Source organism: Uranotaenia lowii, chromosome 3, assembly GCF_029784155.1.
Source record: "Uranotaenia lowii strain MFRU-FL chromosome 3, ASM2978415v1, whole genome shotgun sequence".
Lineage (NCBI taxonomy): Eukaryota > Metazoa > Arthropoda > Insecta > Diptera > Culicidae > Uranotaenia > Uranotaenia lowii.
In genome coordinates, this window is record NC_073693.1 from 98,918,699 (window position 1) to 98,945,220 (window position 26,522).

Below are 26,522 nucleotides of genomic sequence, written 5' to 3' on the forward strand. Positions count from 1 at the left end.
ACCTAGTTTGTTAGAAAAATAAAATCGATTCGCTGACACTAAACCGTAAATGATCATTAGTTTGCATCTGTATACTGTGAGTTTAATAACTTTCATATTTTTTTTCCATACGGAATGGATTTGAGAAAGCAAGTGAGTGAAAATGAGAAAATCGTCGTGGTACATAGAAGTTTAACAATGGTGCACCATGAAATATGAAAGTTTACTAACGAATCATGAGAAAGCTCGCCGATGTGACGGATGTAGGCACATAAAACGCACGCAATCGTCTTTTTTGAACTATCAAGGTTCGTCTTAACGGTCGGAGTTCAATCCACAACATGATTCTGTTCTAAGAGTAATGTTTGGACCAAATGATTGTTATTTGAGGTTTTTTGGAAAACGTTCGGATCAATCACTTCACCGTACCGGTTACATGTTTCTCTATATTTCAAGAAAAAAAATAATTAAAAAAGAACTGCATTATTGATAACACCATTTGCATTTTACATATCGTTTTGCAAGAACGTAAATAAGTCACACATTACAGCGTACACATTGACGTTTATCATCCCGATCCTCGCGTCATCTTAAGAGCACGCGTCACACTTTACATACAACACACCCTATCTTCACCTTTTTCTTTTTTGTTTTAACTCAACCATTCCATAACGCAGTCGAGGCTCACCCATCCCAGCGGGGTTTGTTTTAAGATAATCTCAAATTTTTCTTTTTTTTTAATTTTGAACAACCTCTACTAAGGTTAGTCGCGTTTCCTTTACAAATTCATCACAAGCTCTCGGTTTCTACTTATATCGACAATCGACACTCCAACGCAGTTAAGTTCTGGGTTTTTTTTTAAATATCCAATTATCAAGTCCGATTTCGTTCTAGTTTCCGTAGAGTGGGTTTTCACTCTTTTTAAAAGGAATAGAGAGGACACTTTAAGTAGTGACATGGTTGTATTTTGAATACCATTTTTTTGTTTTAAAACCTATCGCTATAGATTTTTTCCATATCGGAATCGTACTAAACGGAAATATTGTGTAACGTTGCTAAGAACCTTCATTCTGACCCAACTTCTTTCGGCCTATTCCTAACCTTTCTGATTTTATCCCACCAAATGACCGGTGTCGGTTTGAGGATTATGAATATGTAATTATTATAAAAGTCAGCTATGGTGGTCACATTCGCATCTGGGTGCTAATTTCTGCGCTATCCTGTGTAATTTTTTCTGTAATAATTATATCGATAACTAACACGAACTGCGAGACGGCTTTATCGAATTGGCCGATTGATCTACATAAGTAAATTAATATAGATAGGCTTTTTTGTTGGCTCTATTTCAAGTACCTAACTCTCTTGTTCATAATAACTCGTAAGATTAAGTAGTATGTTGTTGTCGTCGTCGATATCCTTGCATTAACCTATGTATGAACGATTTCGGTAGTAGCAACGTTATTAACTGTTTTGCCAAGTCGGAAAAAGAGGTTGAGTTAGCGAACTTTCATTAACGGGAGTTTTCGATAAAATCATGTATCTTTTGTTATTACAATTTGTCATTGTGGTTGATTCTTCTGCTACATGTGTTGGCACTAAACGAATGTAGGTACCTAGTTGTTAAATGTTAACAAGAAGATATTTGAAAAAAGAATTGACTTCTTAAAATTTACAGGAAATAAACGAAATAAAAAATCTGAATTCTTAGAATGTCAATAAAATTTTTATTATAAACACAAGCACAACAGCAGCATTTGAAACTGGATTTGTAATCTACTGTGAGCTGAAAGAAAAAAGACGGTACCATAGCAGGAAAGTGAATTGAAATGAAGAATAAATTTACAAGAAAATCAGATAATCAACAAAAGTAAGACACATTGGTAGTCAATTTTTTTATGAATTCAAATAATAATATCATACCAATCAAATGTATTTTTCTAGTACTACAAAGTCATAGTGAATTACATAAGGAAATTGCTATATACCGGTTATAAACTTAGAAAAAAAGTTGATTTTAACATCCATCTTAAATCAAATTGAATAAAATCCTCGATTGTAGGATTGTCTCCATTTATCCCGACTACGCTAAAATGCAATATGGGAAAAATAAATCAAAGGAATTAAATATTTTTAGAAAGGTTATTAAACAAACGCTCAAAGGCAAAAATTCAAATAATAAAACCGAAAAACTCCCGTCAACGATGTCGTTCACCTGAACACAAAGTCACAAAATACACGGTAGTAAGGTCAGCTGCAGCTACCCGATCCGGTCCAGGACTTTCTAATCGAACCGCTTCGGCGGTGGTAGCAAATTCTCACTGCTGGCACTCAGATTGGGCAGCGATTTGAACAGCTTCAAACGGTTGGTGCTGCACTGACCACTACTGCCAACGCTACTTCCTTCGCGAGGTGCCTGAATAAGGTGCTGGGGCTGCTGCTGTGGCTGTTGGCTTGAATTGATGATGTGTGTCGGTGGTGAGCCGTAATAGGGCCGGAGAATGGTCTGGTTGGCACCACCGGAAAGTATTCTTGGATTGGCAGAATTGGAGGTGAGAAGCGTTCGGTGCAGGACCGGACTTGATGGTAGATCCACTGAGTGAGTCAACGGAGAGGAGGGGTTATCTTCCGATTGATAGTGGGAAAAGTAGTTGTAGACTGATGGTGTTGGTGAATGCTGCGAAATGTTACCGAGAGAGTGTTGCTTCTGCTGCAGGCGCTGGATGTTGGCAATGTCCAGTTCTAGCATTTCCTGGATGTTCAGCTCGAGTGGGTCGTATAAGGTGGGTCGAGGTGTTTCTTCGTCACAATTGCTGCCGAACTGGATGTCGGTGGTCTGGAGCAGATGACTTGGACTTTCAGCCGATGCCAGAGGGTGATGGTGATGATGACGATGGTGATGATTTTTATGCTGGTTGGACTTTGTTGGACTAACTTCCTGATGATCTTGCATTTTTACTACTGGCCCAAGGAAATTGTTCATATCATAGATTATACTTTTGGGGTTTAAAAGAAGTTGATCTTTGGTAGGACTAAGAGTTTCAGCATTCGGTAGTTCGTTAACGTAAGTTAGCCTTTGCTGCTGTAGTAGTTTGGTGTCGGAATACCTACGGGCGTCCCGACGGGGCTCATCTTGATCGTACTGGACGCCATTGCTGCCTAGAACGGTCGAACGTCGATTGTAAAGTTTGGAGGGGTATACAATCTGATCGTGGCACGGAGGATCATTCAGGATATCACGATTTTCAAGGAATAACGCCGAATTCGGATGGCGACTTCCTAGGGATTCAGGTGCTACACCTGCGTTTATGTTACTATTACTACCATTAACACTACTCAGTTCAGCGTTCGGCATTCTGAACAAATTCAAGTCAGCCGTCTTAATGCTACTACTACAACTACCGCTATTTTGATCACGATTAATACTTTGTTGCTGCTGCTGTTGCTGCATTTGTTCCTCTTCGTGGACTGTGTTGGACGATCCGGAGATCGCCGAATATCGTTGATTTGAAACGATTACCACGCCGCTGCCGCCACTTCCGCTTCCCTCACAGATATTGTGCGCCGAATCGTGAAAAGGCATTGGCGTGAGACTTCCGCTGCCCTGAAGGCAAGGCTTAAACGACACCTGACTTATATCATCTAACGTCCAGTCCCGATCGTAACTAATTGAGCTGTTTTCTATGTTTGCCGCTATGATCTGACCCTGTTGATTGATCTGCAGCTCACAGTGATGACCTCCGCCGCTTCCACTTACTCCCGCGGCACTTCCGATAGACCCTATCAAATGGTGATGATGGGTGTGATGATCGTATCCCGATCGAATCGAACCATGTCCGGTGAGAATGGCTGAGTTGACACTGACGCTTCCCTGCCCTGGACCAGTTCCACTTCCAGAACCCACCAACCCAACTCCACTCGTAGCTGCCGTACGAACGCGGCGAAACTGTTGGATAACCGGCGATTGTGGCGGTTGAATTTTCTCCGGGGCGTTCTGAATCAGTAAAATTCTAAAAAAAAAGATAACCACATTAGTCTTAATAGCCTAGAAAAGTTTAAAGGAAAATTACCGATTCCTTGCACGCCACCGGTTGCATAGATTGAGGTACTGCTTACATTGGATGTACATGAACACCACTCCTCCTGTGAGGCCGACCGTCACCACGACCAGCTTGGTCCAGAAGGGCCATCCAATGAGACCACGCCGCACTTCCTCGGCTGCCCGCTCGATGAGCACACACAGGGACCAGATGACGCACAGTGCAGCGGCACAATGGAATAACACCGCGCAGAACAGACGCCGTCGCTCGACGCCGGACATCTCCAGACTTCGCCACTGTTGTGTCGAAAAAAAATCATAGATTTAATACCCATATTAAGAATTCAGACTCCAGAGTCAGCTCACCTCATTGAAGGGCTTAATTTTGGTGTGCATTATAAAGGGGAACTTGCACAGTTCGCAGGCATTCGTTTCGGAAGCTGTGAGCCATTGCTGCAGGCAGGTCTGGTGCACAAACTTCAAACTTCCGGAACAGTAGCAGGGCGTTAGGAGCGGGTTCTGGGGATCGGACTCGCAGTGACATATCCGGCAGATGTCACCGCTACTCTGCGATGCCTGGCTGCTGCTGGAACCGTATCTGGAAGTGGGAGAAGAAAGTAAAAAAAAAGTGGATTAGTATTAGAAAGAATAAAATCAGAAAAGAAGAAAACCCCTAAAATATTAAAGCACACGTGTTTAATTGGCATCAATTAAAAAATAATTAATCACGGATTGAAATTTCACTTTCAATTCATGTTTCGTGACACGGAAACGGTGGCCCATTTTTTTAAAGTGCTCTTACTTGTTGAAGGTTGATACACAAGTTTCAGGCAACATGTTCGTGACTTCAAAGCTGTATCAATAAAAAGCACATAATTGACACAGGTTTCAAATTACTATACATCAGATTTTAATCATGATTAACACGAAATTTTAAACGTTATCAAATGAGTTATACAGATATTGCCAGTTGTATTTAGATGAAACTTATTGTGGCCATACCCGTTTAAATGTGGTTTTTGTTTTTTGTGGGTTAATTTTTAAAGTAAATCGTACCGAACAAATTTTATGCCAAAAATGTCATTTGGTCACTTCAAAGATTGTACATGGTACTGGTAGATGAACCTTTCGGATCATGACGAAATCTTGGATAATTCTGATGAAAGAATAAGGTTAACCGAGTTGCTTATGATATGTATTACGAAACGAACCATAACGGAGTGGACGTCTTCGGGACGAATGATAATCCGTAATGTAAACACGATACTCGATCGTAAATTTCGCTCTTGAGAAATATTCACATGCCACTCAATCGTGGATTTCTCTAGCGCAAGTTGTTATTTCTTCTTGCCGAGCTCTGTTAGTTGAATCAGTCGGCTAACAAAGCTTACACGGCTTGGTAAGCCGTAATGAAGAGCGTCATCAGCCTTCAGAGCTCAGACGACTGAGTGAACAGGCATGGTGAATGTTCTCTCGAAGACGAAAGCTGTTCGTCTAAATACAAAGGATCGATGGCACGATGGGGGAACGATTTTGTGACTCCCAAGATCTCTAAAAGCTAGCAGAATTTTAAGGTGAAAGGGAGGTCAGTAACCGACTCAACCCTAAAATACTAAAAACCCGTAAACAGAATCCAATGGCCAATGTTACGCAAGAAAGTCACAGTTATCCGTACAGAGTTTAACCAGTTCAATTTAGTGTGCTGCGCATAAGACTTAAGGTTAAGTGACCATCATTTCAACGTGTTTCTGAGACTTCAAAGTGTCTACTCATTTGACACTTAGTCCCATAAACATATGTATGTCTGCAGTCCATGTAGATTCTCTTGATATTCTTTATTCACGTTCTAAAATTCACGAAAAACTACTGCCTGGAGTAAGTTTTCAATAGACATCAAATTTTTAACAATTTAAATGACATGAAGGCAAGACTTAGTTCATAGGAATTATTAGTCTGGTTCATTACGCAAAATACATATTGAATTGAAAAAAATGAGTAGATTCACAGTCCTCTGATCATAAAAGATATCTGGAATGAAGCCGTAGAACCCGTATTGTGCTCTCAGTGTTTAGTGAAGTTTTCGTGTTCTTTTTTTTTTTTTTTATGGCGTTTAAATAGCTCGGGGAGCTGACGCTGGAAATGAAAATTAGAATAGTTTGGAGAAGAAAATTTAAAGTTTAGAGAAGGCAGCGTAGAATAGTAAGCGATCTTGAGACGTTGGTTAAACCATCAAGCACTTCATTATATCCATGGAATATGGATAAAATGCAGTTCAAGATAATAAACCAACCCCTCCCGATACCAGTTGGAGGAAGGACATGGGCGGGTTCGAGACTGGCCTCTACATACTCCCCACGCATCTAACTACATTTGATTTTTGTGTTATTAAAGGAATCATTTTAACTTATCTTATATGTTTTTCCTTCCTTCGTCGTCGTCTGTTGAACGTCTGCTTCGTGTCTCCGCCCCAATTCCACTTGTATGTGTGATGGGTTTCGTGATAGTTGTCTCGGGGTCAAGTCATCATATGACTCCGAATCGTATGCGCAGGGGTATATGAAAATAAAAGAAAGAGAAAAGGAGAGGAAAGAGAAATATAAAGGAAGGAATTAGTTCTTGCATGAAGTAATTGAAGTGTTATTTGCTGTTTTTCCCTAATTTTTTGCCTTTCATTTTCTAAATTTTGAAATTTTTGTTTTTCTTTTTAGAGTTTTTCCATTTCATTGCTAATCATACTATTTTACCAAAATATGGATGTGAGAGTTTGTTTTGCTTTTTGGAGCAAGCCTATTTCAAACTAATAAAAATTCTAGCTCAAATCAATAGTAGAAGTAAGCTACCTTATTCCTATCACAACATCACAAAATCATGAAAATTTACCAGAATATGGATATAAGAGCACATCTTACCGTACCCTACCTACCTCACATAGTTGAATGTTAAAATCCATCATAATTTACAAAAAATCTACATAGGGGTTCTATTAAAATATACCGCATGCCTATTGTAAAATGCCCGAAATCAGTAATTAGGACTACCTACTCATTGTTATTCTTCAAAACCGTACATTCTAATATATGCTTCCATAGATGAATTTCAAACTAAACCGAAAAACGTAAAGATTTGCTAAAAATTAATAATTAAATAAAAAGCAAAAAAAAACGTCTTACCAAATGAAATATAACATTTTCCAACAACAGCATTCCCATCCAATGAGCCTCTAGTTCTTGTAAAATGCTTGATTTAAGAATAAGCCAACGAAATTCATAAACCGCAAATACACACTTACTACCCGCATGAATCAGTATTATACAATGACTATTCCCATTATCTTCTTCCCAAGACATCCAAAAGATTACTTGTATAGTTTTGGATTATAAATGTAAGATAAGGCTTATCATTTTTTCATGAAATGGAATCGTTTGGACGCACTTTACGATACAGGGAACTGGTCGTTAAGTAGAGTAACCATTCAATTTTTTTGCTTTTTTCTACTCGTTTTGAAACGAGTGGATCATATGTGGAATCTTTACTAAATGATCGTCTCATAAGAAAAAAAAACGATACAGCATTTCGTGTAGTTTTGATTAAAAGATAACAATTACGAAACAAAATTTCGTTTATTTATTCATGAATTATTTTACACCTTCCGAAAATTTTAATTTTATTTTAAAAAAAACACTCCATGCGCGAAGATAACGTGTGCTGCTGCGCCTTATTATTCTTCGGTGACGGGGAGGTACATCAACCGGGAAACTGGCTGGTGGTGCTGTTGGTTACACATCGTATCTTTTTCCGGCCACCTATCCGGCCGCTATCGTCTTCCTTCGCTGAGATTTTTCCGGTTTGGTCTCGTGGTCATCTGCAGCCGTAGCCGTCCATCGGCCGCGCCATAATCTTCCGGATGTTCAAGAACCGTTGCACCTTCTGGATGTTCCAGTTTGCAGTGCTTTTCACAATTTTCCGGTATCCGCATTTCCTCGGAATCTATCGGTGCGCAAAAATAAAATCAATTAATCAACACTTTCTTCTAAATAAAGAGGTTTTCACTTACCTTCATCAGTACCTGTCGTCTGGTCGTCATCCCCGAATGCTTCCGCGTAGTCTTCGGAGGGTTCAAAAGCTACCTCCCACAATTCCGGAACACAAAAGGAAAAGCTTATGCGCGCTTGGCCACGTTTATTGACGTGACAGCAGAAAATTCGATGCGCGTTGCAAAAATAATCTTTTTATTCCCGAGATGATTAATCTAATCTTTCCAAATTTTTTTTTTATCATTTCGGCGTGTTGCAATAATCATCCATTTATTCAAAGAAGTATTAATCGTATCTTTCAAGAATGATATTTTATCCGTTCTAGCGAAGGCACATTTAGCCAAAACGCAATGTGAAACGTAACTATTAATGTAATCAGAACCGAATAATACTGAAGATTCAGCATATCGTATTTGACTATGCGGGTAGAGCATTGGGGAGGCGAATACCATAACCTTTACCTAACATCGTAATACTTTTCACACGTTTTCTCTATTTTTAATTCTACAAGACTAAACCATCTAACTACCTAACCAAACGAATTATGCCCTATTGAAAGTATCAACTTTTATTATGGTAAATTGTGATACTTTCACTACCAAATGTTGCGATTGTTCTGCGGAAGGGAGGGCAAGTGTTTCAACTCCCATTCATCTTATCAACATGGATCATGAAAAAAAAATAGACATCTTTGAACCTACTGCTGAATTTAAACTAAATAAAGATGTCCAGCTCCTCTTCTAATTTAGGCCATATTATGACACCATGTTTAACAAGATTGTGTGTAACGACACTGTCAGGAAAATGATGGGTTGATCCATCATTTTCACAAACATACACACCGCAGCCGTTAACCCATTGCAACTTAGGGTACGGTTTAGTGAAGTTTTCGTGTTCTTGAAACTTTTTTAGTGATCCAATAAAAAGTTTTACATATTTGTTGTTCGCTACGAAAACTCCTAGCACACAGACGCTAGAGTACAGTTCCGAGAGAGCGAGAAGGCTGCTCTCGCCGAAAGCAAGATTATCCATGGCGCGCCTAGCAGGTTATAGGCATTTCCATCTTGCGCAAGCACGTGGTCCTGTGCTTGCGTGCCAGCCTATTTAAGGAGCGTATTCCTCAATGCACCTCGAGTTAGTTTCACGTTATCCGCAGTGTAGTTAAGTTTGTGTACATAGATAAGTAAAGAGAAATAAAACCTGATAAGAGACAGAGTAGAAAATCGTGTTGTTGTTTTTGCCTTTCTCGTCCTGGAGTTTGTTCCTCTACTCTGTCCACTGCTTGAATCTCCGGTAGTTGATTGGTGGCGCGATCCTGGTTTTTGTCAGAACTATCTCAAGAGGTGAGTCTTCCACCGTCCCCCACCACTACTATCTTGATCCATTCAGCCGTGTCTACAGAAGAGAAGTCTCAAGTCTGCAAGTATAAGAGAAGAGATTTCTCTTATACTTGCAGTGCGCTGTTCGTACTTTGCTTGCCAGTCCGGTCACCATCAGTTCACTAGCAGATCGATCCCGTGTGAGTCACACGTTAAAAAACATTTGTCAAAAAGTCGTCCTACGTCGAAGTCCTCGCGGAAACTCCAGCGCACCAACCTATACCTGTACATTAGACTAGTTCATTTTTCACTGATCGCAACGCCACTTACAAGGTTTGATCCTCATTCATTTTCAAGTGGCCAAATTTGAGCTCATTTGAGTAAGTTTCCAGCGTGCGCTAGGAGTTTTATTGAAAAAAGTAAATTTTTCTGGAAAATTTTCGTAGATGTGTTCTAGCAAGCTGTTGTTAATATAAAATGATAGTTTTATAGTGCACGGTGATTGGTATGACAAGCATCTGTATAGACCTGTTTTAGATAGTTGACTAAATAAAACCGAAAAAATTTAAAAATTCATAAACTACCAACTTTTACATACAAGTTGAAAGCTTAAAATCAGCAGTAAATAGAAAAAAATATTTTCGATATAAACTTTTCATAAAAAGATAGCCTTACTTATAACCTTTAATTTGATGTATTACACTTAATTATCGCAACAGTAGGAGCAAAGATATTCAAACATTCATATAACATTCTTTGAATCATAATGTTGTCTCCATTCAAGTTTTAGCATTATGCAAGCTGCAAAACGTGGCATCTGAAATGATTGCCTACTTCTCTATAAAAGCGCGCGCAAGCGGGGAGACTTGTACACAAGTAAGTGGGGAGAACATTTGAATGTAAAATCTTCAATCAAATCAAATTTGTTGTATAGGTATAAAAGTGCTATTAAAGTTATTTAAATATCTATGAGCATCGCGAAGTGGTGAATGGAAAGTAGTCACGCAATACCTTGCTAGGTAGTCTGCAGAGATGTGAATTAAATTTATTGTTTATCAGCGCGAAAAGACATACCCCTGTTAAACAGCTAATAACTTTTTTGCCTAATAAAATACGAAGTTACGGTCTTCGACAAAGTTGTTCAGCGGAAAATTTCCTTTAAGAAATTTATAAATTGGCATAAAAACCATAAGCTGGCTCGGTTCCACAGACGAAACAAAAATGATGTTGATTTTTCAGTACAAAATATTCAATTTTCCCATACAAACCTAAATGTTCAAATTTACTCATGTAAACGTTAGTTAAAATTTTTGCAAAAAATCATAGATGAGTTTTAGACCAACACAAAGCTTTTAAGACCCCAGGGTTTGAGAAATTCCAAAATGACCCCAAATCGACTCAGTCTAATCCCCATAAACACGAACATTGCTTGTAACTAGTTGTATACGAAACAAATGCGCGTCAAGCCGGGAGTGATTTGACATGAGCCGAGAAACCACGCGAATGAAATTGCGGCTCATGTTAAAATGCTTAAACCATGCCTTCGTCGGAACCTTAGAGATAATCGTATGGAGCCAACGTCCCAGTGTGCCATTATCCCAGCTAGTCTGCCAAGCGTTAATCGCTAAAGTGCAAGGTATTTAAAAATATTCATTGTAAGTTACTATCCTCTCAAAGATTTCACCTCATAACGCGCCCACCTTAGCCAATGAGTCCGCATTTTCATTGTCTTGAATAAGACAATGAGACGGGATCCAAGCTAAGGTGAACCTATACGAATTTTCGATCAAGCGCCCAATATCCCTGAAATTTCCAGCAAAAAATGGGAAGAGCGCTTCATCAGTTTCACCGATCGAATCGCCTCAAAGGTGCTGAGACTATCCGAATAGATGAAATAGTGGTCTACGGGCAGTGTTCGAATGTGTTCCAAGGTACAATAAATTGCGGCTAGTTCAGCAACGTAAACGGAGCATGGCTCTCGAAGCTTCAAAGCGCTCATTGTACACTGAGAAACCAGTCGCGCTGTCGATTCTAGAACCATCAGTAAAGAACATTTTTGTAGGATCAATTTCACGTACTTTTGATGTAAAGATTGAAGGAATGACGTTGGGTCGGACGTGATTTGGAACTCCACGGATGTCGGCGGTCATGGATAGATCTAATTTTATTAAGGAACTGGTAATCGGGTAAAAGTGACTCGTGTCCGAATTTAATAAAAAAAACATTTATTTCTAATTGACTTAAAGTACGATAATTGTTTACATATTTTACTTGCGGATTAATATTCATAAGCCTTTCCCAAGTTTCTATCATCAAAGGATTCATAGTTACACTTCGAATTAAGAAACGTAGCGATAAATCGAAGAAGCGATTTTTCAACGGCATTATTCCCGCCAGTACTTCGAAACTCATCGTATGTGCGAATTGCATACATCCCATGGCAATACGCAAACAACGATACTGTATTCGTTCTAGTTTGATCAAGTGAGTTCTCGCGGCGGACTCAAAGCAAAAGCTTCCGTATTCTATGACCGACAGTATCGTTGTTTGGTATAACCTGATGAGGTCCTGTGGATGAGCACCCCACCAGGTTCCAGTAATCGTTCCAAGAAAATTGATTCTCTTTTGACATTTTGTGTCGAGTACCAAGGAATGCTTCCTTGAAAAAAACTACTAACTCGGTTTTACTAGGCGAAAACTCGATGCCTAGATTCCTGATCCAATGAGATAAATTATTTAGTGTTTCTTGTAACGGAGGTTTTATCTGGGTGCCTGTTTTACCTGTGATATGAACAACACAGTCATCCGCAAGCAACTATCGATTTCTCGGACATAAAAGTTGTATAGCAGGGGGCTTAAACATGAGCCTTGGGGTAAACCCATGTAACTAATTCGTTCCACTTTGGTTTCTCCATGGCTAAAATGCATGATTTTTTCAGACAACAGGTGATAAAGAAAATTGTTCAAAATTGGTGAAAGTCCGCAAGAGTTAAGATTATTAGAAAGTACTTCTATAGACACCGAATCGAATGCCCCTTTGATGTCCAGAAATACTGCCCCCATCTGCTCTTTTCGGGCAAACGCCAAATGAATGTCTGATGAAAGTAATGCTAGACAGTCGTTCGTACCCTTGTCTCTACGGTATCCAAATTGTGTACTTGACAACAGGTTGATTCAACCCATTTATCCAGCCGAAAGAGAATCATTTTTTCGAGAAATTTCCGGAGACACGAGAGCACGAGGCCTATACGAATTGTAATCAGAAGCTGGTTTTCCCGGTTTGTGGATGGCAATGACTTTCACTTGTCTCCAGTCATGCGGAACAATGTTCAGTTCCAAACACTTATTGAATAAATTCAATAAACGTGTTTTAGCCGAATCTGGCAGATTCTTCAACAAGTTGAATTTGATTCTGTTCAATCCGGGAGCTGAATTGTTGCAGGACCAGAGCGCAAGCGAAAGTTCGACCATCGAGAATTTATCCTCGGTTTTGGAGCTATTCTCTGTATCCCGATATATGTTCAGAGCTGGTGCTGCGTCGGGGCAGACCTTTTTGGCGAACTTTCATGGCCATTGACTCGATTTTTCCTCACTTTCGTTCGAGGGAGTGTGATTACGCATGTTTTGTGCTGTTTGCCAAAGTGTGCACAGAGACGTTTCTCGAGATAACCCATCCACGAATCGCCGGCAGTACCCACGTTTCCTGCCCCTGATCAAGTTCTTGAACTCGCGTTCCAAGGCCAAGTAACGTTGGAACTTCTCTGGCAATCCGGTTCTGCGAAACTCAACAAACGCCTTGCGCTTTTCATTTCCCGCGCGAGAACACTCACCGTCCCACCACGGAGTAGGAGGTCGTTTCAGGATCGTCGAGTTTTCGTTTCGTCTGATCTGTGTCCCGATTGCACATTCAACTATCGCCCCGGAGATGAAACTATACTCTGCCTCTGGAGGCAGTTCTTCCGTTAAGTCGATGGCGTCGCTTACACCCGATGCATACTTTTTCCAATCAATATTCTTTGTGAGGTCATAAGGAGTATTGATCTCTTCGGGTGGACTACGACCACTGGTGATAGAAATATGGATAGGCAAATGATCGCTTCCCTGAGGGTCTTGGATTACCTTCCACATACAATCCAAGCTCAGAGAGGAGGAAGCTAAAGAAAGGTCTAAAATACTATGCTGTGATTGGGATCCATTAATTCGAGTCACTTCCTCATTGTTTAAGACAGTCATGTTGAAGTCGTCGCACAGCTCATAAATAATGTTAGCACGATCATCATCACGTGAGCTACCCCAGCCCACGCCATGGGAGTTGAAGTCTCCCAGAACTAACCGGGGTTCTGGGAGAAGTGAAACAATATTCGCCAATTGGTTCCGGCTCACGCTTGAATTTAGCGGAATATAAACCGAGGCTGTACAAAGGTCTTGAACTTTTATTTTAGCTTGGCAACTAACGACTTCAATACCCGGAGATGGTTGTAGTGGAATACGATAGAAAGAGTGGCATTCCTTGATCCCCAAAAGAACGCCACCCCTCTTTGACCATCACGATCCAGGCGAATTATGTTGTGGCTGTGGAAGGTGAAATCTACGTTTGGGGAGAGACAAGTTTCGCATAAGGCGAACACATCACAATTCAAATTGTGTACCAATATTTTAAATGGGTCTAATTTTGGTAAAATACTTTTGCAGTTCCATTGCAATACAGAAACAATTTCTCTCCCCTCATTGGATGAATTATCCATCGAAAGAAATTGCTTCTGCGATGAGGGTCATAGTGAGAGCTTTCTTTTACAAGAATTCTCTCAAAAGGGGTACAAACATATTTATCGTAGTCCTCCATCCTGCTGGTACACTGTTAAAGTCTAGGAAGAACGCAACAATTTCTGAGAATTTCATCTTATCATCACGGAAAACCATTCGACGATGGATCAGATGCAGTTTCGCTGGGAATTTTTACATTCCTACTAGCTACTGATGGGCCGAAATTCTGGGGTTTTGACTTCCCAGAAAGTGGAGGGAAGTCCTTCGGGAACGGATTAAAACCCGCAGGACTCTGAATAGGAGGGGCAGAATTACTATTTCCACTTTGAGGATTTCTTTTAATTTTAATTTTGCTGGCAGCTAATCCGGTTTGTTTTTTAGTGATGCGTTTCCTTTTTGGAGCCTGTGAAACATTATTTTTTTTAAATGGCCCAGTTGATGTTCCTTCACATGGATCCTCCTCTTCGTATTCATAGTCACTTAGAAGGGACCCTAGAATCTAACAGTTAAAGTACCTATAGAGATTGGGAAGCTTAGAATGATTTAGAGTCAGAATACGAAGACCAAGTTCGGTTTCTTCATTACTTGACATCTTGAAGTGATCTTAGCCGTAGCCTTCTAAAATTTGTTGTTTCGTCTCTGGTGCTCTCCCTGCATCATCGGGAGCCACTAACATCAATTGTTTGGAACAAACCCATCAGAGTTGCAGTGGCTCATCAAAAACTACGACGCCGTAAGGGAGTCGAACTCAAATCACTAATTATGTTGTCTTTGTTTATAGACTTGAACATATGGACAGAATTAGCAAGTGAATGTGTGAGATGACAAATACAAAATCGCCTCCGGTGGACCAAATACGTCGCGACGTGATGATCATCCTAAATCACCCTCAAACGACAGGGTTAACGGATTGGATTAACGTCTATGCCCAAGGCTGATAATTTTCAGTCAATTTCGTTCGATCCTGATCATCTTCCAGTAATCAAAGCAATATCAAAGTCGACTGATATAGACTGTCTAACACTGACCACTTGCAACTCTGGCTGTGCCTATTTGTAAAAATTGACACTATGTCTAGTCATTGTTTGGTACATATTTTGTAGCAAATTTATGTCAAATATAAATATTAAAGGTGTGTTGAGTTGATGTAAAGTTGCGATGGTTGAAGGGTTGCGATGGCTGAACCTTTTCATCCATTTAACAATAAAAAATCTTCGTTTCAATGGAAACTCATGTTTGAAGTTATTAAAATGTACTTATCTTTGGTTATAGCAAAAAAGACAAAAAAATACACCACAGGCCATCCGATCATTTTAATGACAAGCCGCCAAACAAGGTATTGAAATTTGCATGTTTATTTTTCGTCACACGTGACCTTTTACTTACGTTACCAACTTGGAAAAGAATTATTCATCGGAAAAACTTGACTGCCTCCACTAGCCGGAACGCTGTTGGTGTGGAAAATTCGGCAGAAAAAATCAATATCAATGGTTATTTTGGAAATTACCACCGCGGATAAATTAATGAGCTTCATTATAGAGAAAGGGTTGTTCTTTTTTTTGGTTATTGCTCATAGCGTGACATGGCTGGGTTGAGTTTGTTTGTTGGCCATGAACTGCAGGCGTTAAGTGCCCTACTATAGTAATTAGTTACTCCAATTGTTTGATTTAATTTGCCGGAATTCGAAATTCAATTGGGGAACGAATCTTAATTTTAGTTTCTGAGAGTTCGAGTTCTGGTAAAAAATCCAAGGAAGAAAGTGATTAGTGTCTCCCTTTTTTTTCTTTCTTCTCTGTGCAAAATGCTCTAGTTTTAATTTAGGCAACACATGTTCGATTAACACATTTAACGGGTTAAAATAAAAACCCATAACAAATGCTACATAATACATCACGAAACGCGACCTTTCCGCACCAGCCAAAAAAAATTAATCCCTCTCGAGGCAACATAATACATGTGAACAGCCCGTGTAGCGTCGCCGCCGCCGGCTCAATCTGTGACAAACATAATTTATTCAAAGCCTGTATTGGCAATAAATTTCCACTTCTGTCAAAGTGTGTTCCATTAATTCCGGGTATAGGCGAAAACGTGCAGAGGTCCCGGATCCAAACCGACGACGACTAGCTACTAAGTGGGGCCTGTCACGAACGGACGGTTCCTTCGAAGATATATGCTGTCGCCATATCTCTTTTATCCGAGCAGTGTTCCAAGTTGCAACAAATTCGCTATACACTGCCGGTCAAAAGTTTGGGATCACCCACTAAAAACATGCAAATTTTGATCGTTCATATCTCAGCCGTCTCAGGACATATTGAAAATCTTCTGATCTCATTTGAAAGATAATGAGCAATAGCTATCTCGGAGGTATTTTGCCCAAATATAATGTTTTAGTTTTGAACTTAAAACTTAACCTAAAGTTATAACATTTTCAAAAAATCGCACTCAATATTCAAAGCCGATCATCTCGGGATGGGGTGGTCCAAATCTCAAAATTTGAGTGGCATTAGAATTCCTGTTCTTTACTTCTCAAAACACAATCAAAAAATTTTTTGAAAAAATTCAAAAACGCATTTTTAATTAATAAAATAGACACTTGAGTTGTCGTCCAAAAGTTTGGGATCACCTCTTTGTATGGTGAGTTTGGGATCATTCTTATAAAAACATGCAAATTTATTTTATTCATATCTTTCTCATCTAACATCGTATTGCAGATCTGAAGGGTTCATTTGGAAGCTTAGGAATTGTTGTTTTTTAATAAATTCATTCAAAAATTATATTTTAAGGTGAGAACTATAAAAAAAATCTGAGAACTTTCAAAAAAACAATAAATTTCAGATGATTTTTTTATGGTTATCACTTCAAAATATAATTTTTGAATGAATTTATTAAAAAATAACAATTCCTTAGCTTCCAAATGAACCTTTCAGATCTGCAATACGATGTTAGATGAGAAAGATATGAATAAAATAAATTTGCATGTTTTTATAAGAATGATCCCAAACTCATCATACAAAGAGGTGATCCCAAACTTTTGGACGACAACTCAAGTGTCTATTTTATTAATTAAAAATACGTTTTTGAATTTTTTCAAAAAATTTTTTGATTGTGTTTTGAGAAGTAAAGAACAGGAATTCTAATGCCACTCAAATTTTGAGATTTGGTCCACCCTATCCCGAGATGATCGGCTTTGAATATTGAGTGCGATTTTTTGAAAATGTTATAACTTTAGGTTAAGTTTTAAGTTCAAAACTAAAACATTATATTTGGGCAAAATACCTCCGAGATAGCTATTGCTCATTATCTTTCAAATGAGATCAGAAGATTTTCAATATGTCCTAAGACGGCTGAGATATGAACGATCAAAATTTGCATGTTTTTTAGTGGGTGATCCCAAACTTTTGGCCGGCAGTGTATGTACATGTTGGGAACGAAACTAAACATCACTTCCGAGCTAATATTTTAGAGGGACTTAATAGTCACAGTTTTACGGAACTGGAACTGGAAAGTCAATCCGAAATTTACATCAGAAAATAGGATCCTGTCTTCGATCTTGGTTGCTTGGTTCGGCACTTTATAAGCATAGACTAACAAATCTATTTTTCGAATTTTATAATAGGAATACACTTCCATTTCAGATGTTGAACTTGATTTGTTGAATTATCGTTTTCAATAATGTTCGGTACTTGTTTCAACACGTGCTGCTGCTACTACATTTGGAGATAAGCTGTTGCGCTAATGTATAATAGCAGCCAAATCATGAAACGAAAGGATCGATGATTCCAAATGCAGCATTCTAAACTGCACGGTGGTAGGTATTTGTGAACAATTTTTTCAACATTTGTTCATGACGTGCATTTTCGATGCGGTTGCAGTTCAAATCTTCAAGAAGTCATACTTCAGAATAAGTGAAGAAAACTATTTTAATGAGTTGGACTTACTAAATCCTGCACACAAAACTTCTGGTAAGAAACTCAAGTAAAGGGCATAGGATTGTGTAGAGATCAGGAATAATTAAAGAAATATTGAATCCTTAAATGTCTAGGATGACTCAGTTTCGATAAGCGTGAAAGTGTCTTCGGATGTAGGATGTATTCGTATCAGTGCGAACGATAGTTTAAATCAGGGTGGCCACAACATTTTCATTTTGGAATTCCCGGTTTTCCGGGTAAAAAATTCAAGGTTTTCCAGACTTTTATTGTCCATTGTAGTTGGAATATAGCAAAATTTTCAACAAATTTCATTAATTTGGTTGTTTCATAACACTCAAATCATTGAACACTTAGACGAACTCTATTCTATTTAAGGTTTTCATCACATTTTAATGATCAAAAAACATCCTACAAAAAATCGTAGTGGGTTTTTAGTCATGTTTGAAAAAAAAATATTAAAATGGTTTATCAGGAATTTTTAATCAATCATTCGTCAATCGACGCCAGGTTGTCCTGTAGTAGAATGTTAATACATGGGCCCCGAAGAGGCGCAAGATGTGGGTTTAAGTCCTACCGGGAGACAAGGCGAATTTTTTTCGCATGTTTTTCAACATTAATTTTCATCTTGTCTAGTCCCTGAAATTTCAACTTACAGTTGGATTCATTTCTCTACAAAAAAAGTTTCGCTGACTGAATGTTTAAGTCAAGACCCATCTCTGGGTCACAGTTTAAAAATTATTTATAATTTCCTCATGTTTTTCAAAATACGAGGTATTTATGAACACTTGTTTTTAGGCATTATTTGATTATTTGAATTTATCTTTAATATTTAAATATGTTTCAATAATCATCAAGAGCTTGAAAATAAACTGTTAGGTATATAAAATTTTATCAGTTTCTAAAAATCTGTAAATATGAGATTGTAGGACATGACACTAATCCTATCTAAAATTATTACGTAACAAGAATCTTAACAGTGTTCATTATAACCCCATATTCATCAGGGTAATTATGAACAGATATAAGACCAAAAAAATTATCTTTAATCATAATAACCTCAGTTGACCCTATCGTTTTCTGAAAAACTTGTCTTCTGTTTACAGCCAAGTTTCAAAAAGATTTTCAGTAAAAATTCAGTTCTGAATGCAGAACACGGAAATCATGATCTCTATTTTGAGTTCTGACTTCAAAAATTAAAAAAAAACGGATTACATCGTCTTGAATTAACAGTTTTAGAGACTATTTAACAGCAAATCAAAGTTTGAGATGAGAAAAAATTTAAAACATTTAGGGTAAGTGAGCCCTATTTTGGCATGATCCTTTTCTTGGCATGCCAACATGTCTTTTCATGTTTTTCATGTCCAAATTGAGCTAAAAAAATGAATCTATTTTCATTCCGAAGAGAATAATTTGTTTCAAATCTGTACATACCGATTTTTTTTAATATTTGTACTTTATAAAAATAGTTAATTTTTTTCTATCAGCATCCGAGGCAATTATGTTGGAAATCACCGTATGAAAATCAGATCAACTCACCTTACTAGTGCAACTGTTAAATTCACATGCGGTTTCAAACGCGGACATTCATTAGAAAAATCTGCAATAAATACTCATGCCTACAGTTAAACTCGGCAAAAAATCAAAAAATACTAGAAAGTCAAAAGAATAAATATTTATTTTGGTTTTGAATTTAAAACTAATTTTGTTCCTTTTCTTGGCATGCAACTTCAATCGAAATACACCACCATTGTTGGAAGCTGGGAAAAATACATGTTCATTAAAGATGTATTTTTGGGCTGATGTTTTCCCTAAATATTCATTTAAAACTACGCACAAATGTTTTCATACTAATTGAGTTGTATGATAAGACCGTTTCAATCAACTTAAGCTTCGAAATAAGTAGGAGAACATAAGTGATTCGACTAACTAAAAGTCATCCATGCAAAATGCAAATGCAAAAATCGCTATTTGGGAACCATGAATCGAAGGTACATTGGTATGCTTGCGAACAGCATTTGCATTGCAGTCTGCCGAGCAAATGCCACGTGATCTCCTACAGAACACAGTGGTTCGAAATAAAATAAAACTAAGTGAAATTAAGCAACTCATAAGACTTAAGATGTTTTTCTTATCTAAAAACTGTTAGATCGATGGCAATTTATGACTTTAGTATATAAAATACATAATTAATTGAGTTTTGGAATCGTTTTCTATTGTTTGGGAACCATATACTCAGATTTGATTTTTCGGGTTTTTGTTCTAATTTTTTTCTTGGAAACAGAAGTTTGAAGTTCAGAAAAATATGTTTTCTTTCCAATCATTCCTTAAAATATAAGATGTGAGTCGAATTAAAAAAATGTTTTAGCAAGGTTTACATTCTAACATCTATTTGGCGAGTCAAACCACTGCGCAACGTCCCGGGCATTCGAGATGGCTCTTGCCAGAAGCTCATAATCTCAGCTAATAAATTCGAAAGGGCAAAATTTTAAAATACCATTGGAGGAATTTTTTCAAATTCATACTTTATGCAGCCAAACTCCACAATATGAAGATAGTTGTTTGGTAGTGAAAATAACACTATGTGTAGCAATCGCAAGTCTCCTAGAGTATTTTACTATCACTCATGGTCTAAAAAAACTCAAAAGGAATAATTTAAGCAATAATTTATGAATGACAACACATCATGATGCACAGAACCATAGAAATGTCGTAAATGAATCTGTCGTTAGGCTTAGCAGTCAGGCTTAGCAGGCTCAGCAGTGTAATAGATGAGAAAAATTCAAAATAAGATATTTCAATTCAACTTTACAATACCACTTTCACAACAACCACGTTCAAGTCGTTTTTTTAATAATTCGTTTATTTGACACGAGCTTTGACTCCATTTGACCATTTGACTCAAACCTTTCAGTATTACTCCCTCAAGTCATATTTGATTTTTATTTTGATGAAATTGTCTCGAAAAACTTCGCAAAAATGATGAACTGTGAAACCACTTGAAAAAATTTCGAGGAATGTGAATCAATCGGGGCCAGATACGGATATTTTACCTCAATATTCTGGCATCTGGACCACACCAACTGTTTTTGAAACTCCACGTGGAAAACCTGGGCTAGTCTAGATAAGCCCATGCCATCTGAAATACTTGGCTTTATTCAGATTTTATCAGTAACTTACCGTATACATATTGGAGAAATTTTTTGAAGTGTTCAATTTAAAAAGTTTGCTTACAAAATATGTTAGTTTAGATTTCATCAAAGGGATTTAATGTTCATAAAAAAGAGAAAGTTCAAACCACTCGCGGACATAATTCGTTTCTGAATCGGTCCCGCTGATGAATGTTTGGTTGTCATTCATAAACCAATGATTCTTGTTCATACACAAATATCTTTTCCGAAACAACCTGAGGTGTTTATAAGCATCACTTTGTTTAAATGAGTAAAAAGTTTAAAGTTTTAAAAATTAAAAAAAAATTGCGGAAATTTTGGACTTCCGACTGATAAATATTTTGGTAGACAACTCTATTGCGTTTATTAGATTGTTCTAGAAGGTTGAAACGCTAAGTAGTTTAGTAGTAGTAGATTAGTATTTCCGGTAAGATGTAGTATATAAGAAACGCTCAACATTGTATAGTTCTCTTTCTCCATCAAGAAGTCGTGCAATAAAGTTCGGTAAAGTAAAAGTACCTATTTATCAGTGGCGACGAGTAAAATCGCGAAGTGAACGCGAGGTTAAGCACGTGGTAACCATGCTTGAGAATAAAGCTGGTGGTTCGGGCAGCAAGGCCCAAGCTGCATCGAAATTGATTGGTTCGTTGGATAATTTCGTGCTTGGCGAAGATTTCGACGAATATATGGAACGTGCCGAGAATTTCTTCGAACTAAACGGAGTCGAAGACAACGTTTTCAAGCGAAGACTGATCGTCCATTTTATTGGTCTCCCAGCCTTGAAGAAGCTGCAACAGTTGCTGTACCCGAAGACGCACAAGGAAGCGACGTATGAGGAGGTTGTAGCGAAACTCAAGTCGTACTTCAGCCCGAAGCGTACGAAAATCGCCGAGTCCGTGGAGTTTTTCACGCGGAAACAGAGGGACTTCGAGAAGGTTGCCGATTACGCCGTAGAACTGCAAGCATTGTCCAAGCATTGCCAGTTCGGTTCGTATCTGGACACCGGATTGCGCAATAAATTCATCGCTGGCATCGAGAATAAGAAGATCAAGGGTGAATTGATGAACAGCGCAGACGAGATGACGTTCGACCAAGCCGTGGCCAAGGCGAGGGTACTGGAGCAGATCGAAGAGGACATGGTGAGGATGCAGGCGAAAGGGGAAGCGGTTAATTTCGTGAACCGCAGGAACCGAATGCAGCAAGACGGAGAACGAACACGTGGTCGGAGCGGAAATTCGTTCCGCAATGCGGTGCGATCCAAAAGCCGAGGGTTTCGGAAATTCCAACACGAGGGTCAACCGAAGCAGGAGAAGCGTGTCAACCCGAAAATACGCTGTTTTGCGTGTGGAGGTGAAGGCCATGTCGCAAGACTCTGTCGGTTCGGGCGGAACCGGCCAAATCTGAACGCGAGCATCGAGCGTGAGACGGCGAGCAGTGAGTCGGAGGAAGATCGACCACATGGTGTCAATCACGTGGCATCGGTAGCTTTGTTTCACGAGTTGAGTCTAAATGGTAAGTGCATATGTTTCGAAGTTGATTCAGGAGCGACCTACACGATCATGTCCGAAAAAGATTTCCGTCTAAATTTTGCGAGATGTGTTCTTCGAAATTGTGATGTGCAATTGGTGGTTACCACAGGGGAGAAATTGCAGATAAAAGGGGTTTCCAAATTCAAAGTGCAGAAGCGTTGTAATGATAAAGTGTATGTGTTGGATCTGTTGGTTGTCAGTTCGAAAAGGGATTTTCTGCCGTTGTTGGGTAGAAACTGGCTAGATGTTCTTTACCCCAGGTGGAGGGATCGATTTTTGAATAGTGTGTCTAATGAAGCCGAATGCCGCGAGCTTGATCGCGAGCGAAATGTGTTAGTGTCTCTTTTGAAAAGCCGTTATGCAGATGTCTTAACGAAGAATTTGGAAGAATCAATTGAGGGGTTTGAAGCAGAGAACATTTGTGTGATGACTCACGACCAGTTTTCTTTCGGGCCAGAGATGTGCCTTTTGCGTTAAAAGAAAAAGTGAGTGATGAACTGGATCGTTTGGTGAGAGAAAATGTGATCAAACCCACATTGAGGAGCGACTGGGCGTCTCCATTAGTAGTTGTGCCAAAAAGTGATGGGAGTGTGAGACTTTGTGTGGATTGCAAAGTAACCATCAATAAGGTGATAAGTAACGAACACTATCTACTACCAAATATAAGTGATATTTTTGCAAAATTGAGTGGTTATCGGTTTTTTGCAAAAATTGATTTGTCTGGGGCATACATGCAAATTAAGGTGGCGGAAAGTTCTCAGAAATATCTGACGGTGAATACTCATGAAGGACTGTTTACGTATCTTCGTTTGCCGTTTGGAATATCTAGTGCAGCCTCGACTTTTCAAAGAGTTTTAGAGGAAATTCTAAAAGATTTGGAAGGTGTTCAGTGTTTTCTGGATGATATTTTGTTGGGAGGCGAAACGATAAAGGTGGTGGTTAATCGTGTGATATCTGTTTTCGAACGATTAAAGCAATATAAGGTGAAGGTGAATCTCGATAAATGTGAATTTTTGTGTGATAAAATTTCTTACTTGGGACATGAAATAAGTGAGAATGGCTTGAGGCCGAATGCCGAAAAAGTGAAAGCCATTTTAGAAGTCCCAAGGCCAGAAGATGTTTCCCAGTTGAAATCGTATTTGGGGATGATTAATTACTACTCGAAATTTGTGCCTAATCTGTCGATAAAACTATCACCTTTGTATGAGTTGATCAAGAAAAAATAGACGGTATAATTGGTCCGCTGAATGTGAAACGGTGTTTCAAGATTCTAAAAAGTTGTTGGTTGATAATTCTGTTCTCTATTTGTACGATCCTAAATTGCCAATTGTTGTTATATGTGACGCGAGTGCGGTAGGTGTTGGTGCGGTTTTGTGTCATGTGATCGATAACGTAGAAAAACCGGTATTTTATGTTTCGAGCACATTATCGAAAGCCGAACGGAACTATCCGAATCTCCATAGAGAAGCGTTAGCAATTGTGTTTGGGTTAAAGAAATTTTTCAAGTACATTTACGGGAAGAAGATTACTGTTGTGACGGACAATAAACCACTTGTGTCTATTTTCGATCAGAAGAAGGGAATCCCTTCACTAGCAGCCGCTAGACTGCAGAAGTACGCATACGCAATTTCGATTTTTGATTTCGATATTGTGTATCGAAAGGGGAAGAAGATTCCAGATGCAGACGCACTGTCAAGGTTACCCGTGAAGGGTGAGACAGGCGTGGATTCCGATGTGTCGATCTGTAGTGTGTACGCAGACGTAGGTATCGATACGCGAGAGATCGGTCGCGCTACGCAAGCCGATGAGTTTTACCGAAGACTGTTCAAGTGTGTAAGAGACGGTTGGTCCGAGCACGCGGTGCCGGACGATTTGAAATTCTACCACGATAAAGTGAGTTCGTTATCGATAGCTGGTGAGTGTTTGTTGTATTGTGAACGCGTCATCATTCCTAGTTCTTGTCGAGAACGTGTTCTTGAGCTTTTGCATGGCTGTCATCTGGGTATGATTCGGATGAAGCAGATGGCTCGTAAATATGTGTATTGGCGAGGCATGGATGACGATATCGAACGCTTTGTGAGAGAGTGTAAAACTTGTAGTATGACTGGTAGATCTGTGTCTAAAGAGTATTCGAAATGGCCGAATACTGGTAAACCTTTTGAACGGTTACACATCGACTTTTTCTATGTTTCGGGAAAAACGTTGTTTGTGGTGATTGATTCTTATTCAAAGTGGATGTGAGAATAATGAGAAATACCGATGCTAACTCTGTAATTAAGGTGTTGGGTTCTATGTTTTTGATTTTTGGTTATTGTAAAACTATTGTGTCCGATAATGGTCCACCTTTTGGAAGTGAGGTTTTTAGAAATTGGGCAAATTCGTTGAACATTACTCTGTTGAAAAGTCCTCCATAATCCCCTGAATCAAATAATCGGGCAGTGCAAACATCCAAAAGATCGTTAAGGAAGCTAATGAATGACCCGAAACATATGTGTAAGCCATTGGAAAGTTTAGTTGATATTTTCCTGATGAGTTACCGAAATAGCTATAGCCAAGCATAGGTTGTACTCCAGCAAAAATGATGTTTTCTTTTGAACCTAGAATAGAATTGGATTGGAAATTGAAATTGGATTCTAGAGATGGCAAATCGAAGCCAATAGATAAAAAGAAAGTTAGTTTTAGCAAAAATGTTGATTATATAAAAGATAAAAGTGATTGTAATCAATATGTTCCAAAGAGAAAACGTTTCAAAGTTAATGATCCTGTTTGGTACAAAAGTGAATACGGAGCATTTAGAAATTGGCTTGAAGGCAAAATTGTGAGAATTAATAGTCCGAACACTTATTATGTTGATGTAGATGGATCAGTAAAATTAGCTAGTAAAAATCAGCTCAAAGAAAGAATTGTCAAACGAAATGATTACATAATGCCAAAATTATTTCATTATACATCTAGAAGTTCAAAACGAAGAAGAAAAAAAGATGTAATTGAATTTTCTAGGCCATTAAAAATTAGAAGGAGTACAAGAACTAAACGCAAACCAGAATATTGGCAGTATAGTTCTCTAAAATAAAAATTATAAATAATTTTTGTTGAAGAAGGGAGATGATAAATATTTTGGTAGACAACTCTATTGCGTTTATTAGATTGTTCTAGAAGGTTGAAACGCTAAGTAGTTTAGTAGTAGTAGATTAGTATTTCCGGTAAGATGTAGTATATAAGAAACGCTCAACATTGTATAGTTCTCTTTCTCCATCAAGAAGTCGTGCAATAAAGTTCGGTAAAGTAAAAGTACCTATTTATCACCGACTTTTTGAAATGAAAGCTTATTTTGTGCTTCCTTTCCAACCAAATTTCATCAATGTTTTCGAAAGCCTTTTTGTTGTATGAGTGAAGCCCGGTGTTCCATCGTCGCATAGAACTTTACGATCAGCTGACGTCATTCTGTCAGTGGCCTTATATTCAGAATAGCCAACGATTCTGTTAACTGTCAATTGAGCATTGTTGGTAAAGTTCTATTGCACATTGCTGGTGGCCAAGAATCGGATCATCGAAACGGCAAACAATTGGTACGGCGGCCAAGTAATTGGAGCGCCGCAGTGAGTACTTTGCATGCATTTTACTCACATTAATGAAAGTTCCATAGAGAAAACATATTTTTGTTGAACTCTAAGCAAGTTAGCAAGTAAATTCTTCAAAGGATGTTCTATGGTGCACTCAACTGGAAGGTTGGAATGTTGAAAAAAAGGGTAAACCATGCCTTAA

At 38.5% G+C, this 26,522-nt stretch overlaps 1 protein-coding gene across 2 annotated transcripts in view; it reads right to left on the minus strand.

Annotated features, from left to right (window-relative positions):
* Positions 1-408: 408 nt before the first annotated feature.
* Positions 409-26,522, minus strand: part of LOC129751681 (uncharacterized) — a 113,404-nt gene continuing 87,290 nt past the window's right edge. For both annotated transcript variants that reach the window (XM_055747338.1, XM_055747337.1), the window contains exons 3-5: positions 4,382-4,613; positions 4,047-4,312; positions 409-3,986 (exon numbers count right to left, since the gene is read on the minus strand). In XM_055747338.1, coding sequence (XP_055603313.1) covers positions 2,261-3,986; positions 4,047-4,312; positions 4,382-4,613 — 2,224 coding nt within the window. In that variant the 3' untranslated portion in view covers positions 409-2,260. The remainder of the gene's footprint in view (positions 3,987-4,046; positions 4,313-4,381; positions 4,614-26,522) is intronic.